The 3,120-nt window shown below is 39.2% G+C and overlaps 1 protein-coding gene across 1 annotated transcript; it reads right to left on the reverse strand.

Moving 5' to 3' along the window:
* Positions 1-155: 155 nt before the first annotated feature.
* LOC104960699 (transcription elongation factor B polypeptide 3-like) lies at positions 156-2,099 on the reverse strand (the record flags this gene model as incomplete). The annotated part of the gene is made up of 3 exons (XM_010788853.1): positions 156-353; positions 894-1,074; positions 2,002-2,099. Coding segments are annotated over 3 exons (458 nt in total), but the record flags the coding sequence as incomplete, so codon positions are not given.
* Between the last annotated feature and the right edge of the window lie 1,021 nt (positions 2,100-3,120).

Genomic DNA, 3,120 nt, shown 5'->3' on the forward strand with positions numbered 1-3,120 from the left:
CATGCAAAGACAGTGTTAAATTGAGCGAAATGAGGAATGGCTAAAATGCATGATCTGTTTGGTATTTTGAAAAATAAAAAGTATAAATATGCCTTATATAGGTATGGTCCTACACTATATTATTCAAATATAGCATGATAGGTCCACTTTAAAGTGATGCATCTGTATCTTATTCTATCTCAACACCAATGTCATAAACCCGAATGAAAAATACGATACTGACTTTATGGGAGCGGCCGCTGAGGTGGAGGAGGCTGAAGAACCGCTGATGGTGCCGAACTTCTCCTGGCGGCGACGGACGTCACGCGGCGGCTTGGCCACAGAATTCACAAACGCCATCTTTACCTGCCGCCCTGCCAGGACAAACACAACACCAGCACTGAAACACTAGCACATTAACAAATACACTTCAACAACAAATGGTGATTTTTGTATAGATATTAATGGAAGAAGGCTTTTGATTAGAAACTTGTTTTTGGATTAATTTATGATTCACTTACGATATTGTTAGTTCTAAAAAGTTATAATTTTCTATTGTTGTTTTATTAATCAATTAATTTAATTTTAAAAACATTTAATACGTTATTCTGTTTTATTTTAATTGTATTTAACACTAACTGTATTGTTGTATAGCTTTAAAATTATATTTTATTTTTTGGGGGAAATTAAGAATTAGTTTCATTTTTTTTCATTGCCTCCGTACATTTGCTTTAAAGTGTTACTTTTTGACTTGTTTGTAACATTTTAGTTTAACGGTGTACTTTTTGATCTTTTTTGGGCTTGTCAGTCATCTGTGAAGCCCTTTGAACTGCATTAAACTGTATAAAAAGGTCCTTTACAAATAAAATGTGATGTATACATTGCTGCTCATTTTGTCCCAGAGCTTCTCCTACCTTTTGGCTTGTTGGCGTGGGCGGAGGAGATGTTCTGGGTGAGCATCCTGAGGCGCTCCTCACGCTCGTCATGCAGCCTCAGGTACATCTCCCTCCACGACTCGTACTCCTGAGGAGACTCGCGCTTAAAGTCCCGCTGACAGTGACGCATCCACAGCTCGTCAGATTCCTCCGTAAACCACTGCAGCAGAGGAGAACAAAATCAATGCCAGAGCCATCAGTATTCTCAGAATCAGAATCTGTTTTATTGCCAAGGAAGTTTAAACATTCAAGGAGTTTGTTTTGTTATAAGCAAATGCTTAACACACACGTGAATGAAAATAAACCAGGTCAGTTGTTAAATCTCAGCAGTCTCACTTAAAGAGGAAATTGGGAAAAGGATTACCGTAATTTTCGGACTATAAGCCGCGCCTTTTTCCCTATTGTTCGACGCTGCGGCTTATATAACGGTGCGGCTAATCTATGGATTTTTACAGCTAACGGCCAACACCTTTAACTCTATGGGCTCTATGGCCGGTCCGCGGACCCCCACCTTTAAGCGGCGGGTTCCAGCAGGCAAAGCTGGAGGCCGGAAAAGAGTGAGACAGGTAGCGCGCAAAAGTAAAAGTGGAACCGAGAGTGGTATCCCGCTGCTGCGGCTTATATTCAGGTGCGGCTTATAGTCCGAAAATTACGGTAGATACATATATGTTGACATGTGGCAATCTGTAGCTACACTTACCTTCAATTTCTTTAAAAAATGTACTAACACAATTAAGAATTGCTCATAGGCTGCATTGGTCTAAAGTAAAAAGATAGCCACAATTAATATGAATCTTAAATGTGATCTCTGTGGAATCCCTTTCATTAATTATATTATTGATACCCTTGTATAAATGTCCCTTCCCTTACCCGACATGAGTTATTTGTGTGTATATATTATTTATGTTTTGTTAAATGTAACCTTATTTTAAATTGTGCTTTGTAATGTTTAAAATACAACAAACGTGCTTTGTACAAAAATGTCAGGTGTCACTCAGTGTCGAGTCCACCCATAGAAAGAGCATAACACAATGTAAGGTATGATGTGGACAAAGGACATCAGTATTGAAAGTGTTCTGTGTGTTACCTGGTTGCTCTGCTCGATGCGGTACAGCTGCTCCGGAGTGCCTCGCTCCAGCACCGGCTCCAGGATCTCAAACGGCACTCCTCCAACCTCAGCGATGGCTGAAAGAGAACAGAAGCACCGAGTCACATCTGTGCAGCAGGGTCTGTTTGTTCCAACCAGCCACTTGTGTGATAAGGAACAATGCCACAACATCGGTTCTGATTTGTATAAAGTGTTGACTACTGCTACTTTGGGCAAGTATGTAATATTACAAATGTGATTATGTATTTAATGAAAAACCACTTTTTTGGAGAAAAATACAGGATGGTGTTTTTTTAAGGTATTGCAAAGTAAATATTTGTACATGATACATTTTATTTATATTTACACTGCATATGTTTGTGATTTTCAACTTGTCCCCTAAGACAAATGTAAAATATGTGATATTGGGCTATATGAATAAACTTTGATTGATTGATTGATTTGGGAGAATCTTTTTATTTATTTAAAGTGGACCTACCATGCTATATTTGAACAATATATTGTAGGGCCATACCTATATAAAGTGTATAAATATAGTTTATTTTTCAAAATACCAAAACGATCCTGCATTTTAGCCATGCCTCATTTCGCTCTGTCCAGCGCTGTTTTTGCAGGGGGCTGATTCTGTGAGCTGCAGCTGACCACGCCCCCCTGCAGGAGAGGGGAGCGTGTTCTGAGATCAGCTGCTAGGCTGCAGCGGGGAGAAGAGGGGGAGAAAAAGAGATCTCCGTCCTCCGCGTTTTATTCTTATAGAAGTAAGAAGAGAAGTAACGGGGCAGAAACCCTCCTTTTTACGCAGGGGTCCAGACATAGACATCAAACGGCGACACATATTCAGTTGCCAGTTACTTTGGCATTAGGGCAGGGATATCTAGATACTTTCCAAGGTTTGACATAATGAATTGTGCTACTTTTAAAGCAAGCAACGATGTTTTCAAATCTGTAATCAAAAAGCTCCTCAAAAACGCTATCGAAGCAGTTCCTGCCGTTGCTACGTTAGTTCAAACAGTAACAACGGACTATTTTTCTTAGCGGATGCATGTCAATTTAAATCAATACATACAACTATTTTTTAAATCAATAAAATCATTTTATAAA

Source organism: Notothenia coriiceps, unplaced genomic scaffold (assembly GCF_000735185.1).
Source record: "Notothenia coriiceps isolate Sejong01 unplaced genomic scaffold, NC01 NC01_scaffold00032202, whole genome shotgun sequence".
NCBI classification, from domain to species: Eukaryota; Metazoa; Chordata; class Actinopteri; order Perciformes; family Nototheniidae; genus Notothenia; species Notothenia coriiceps.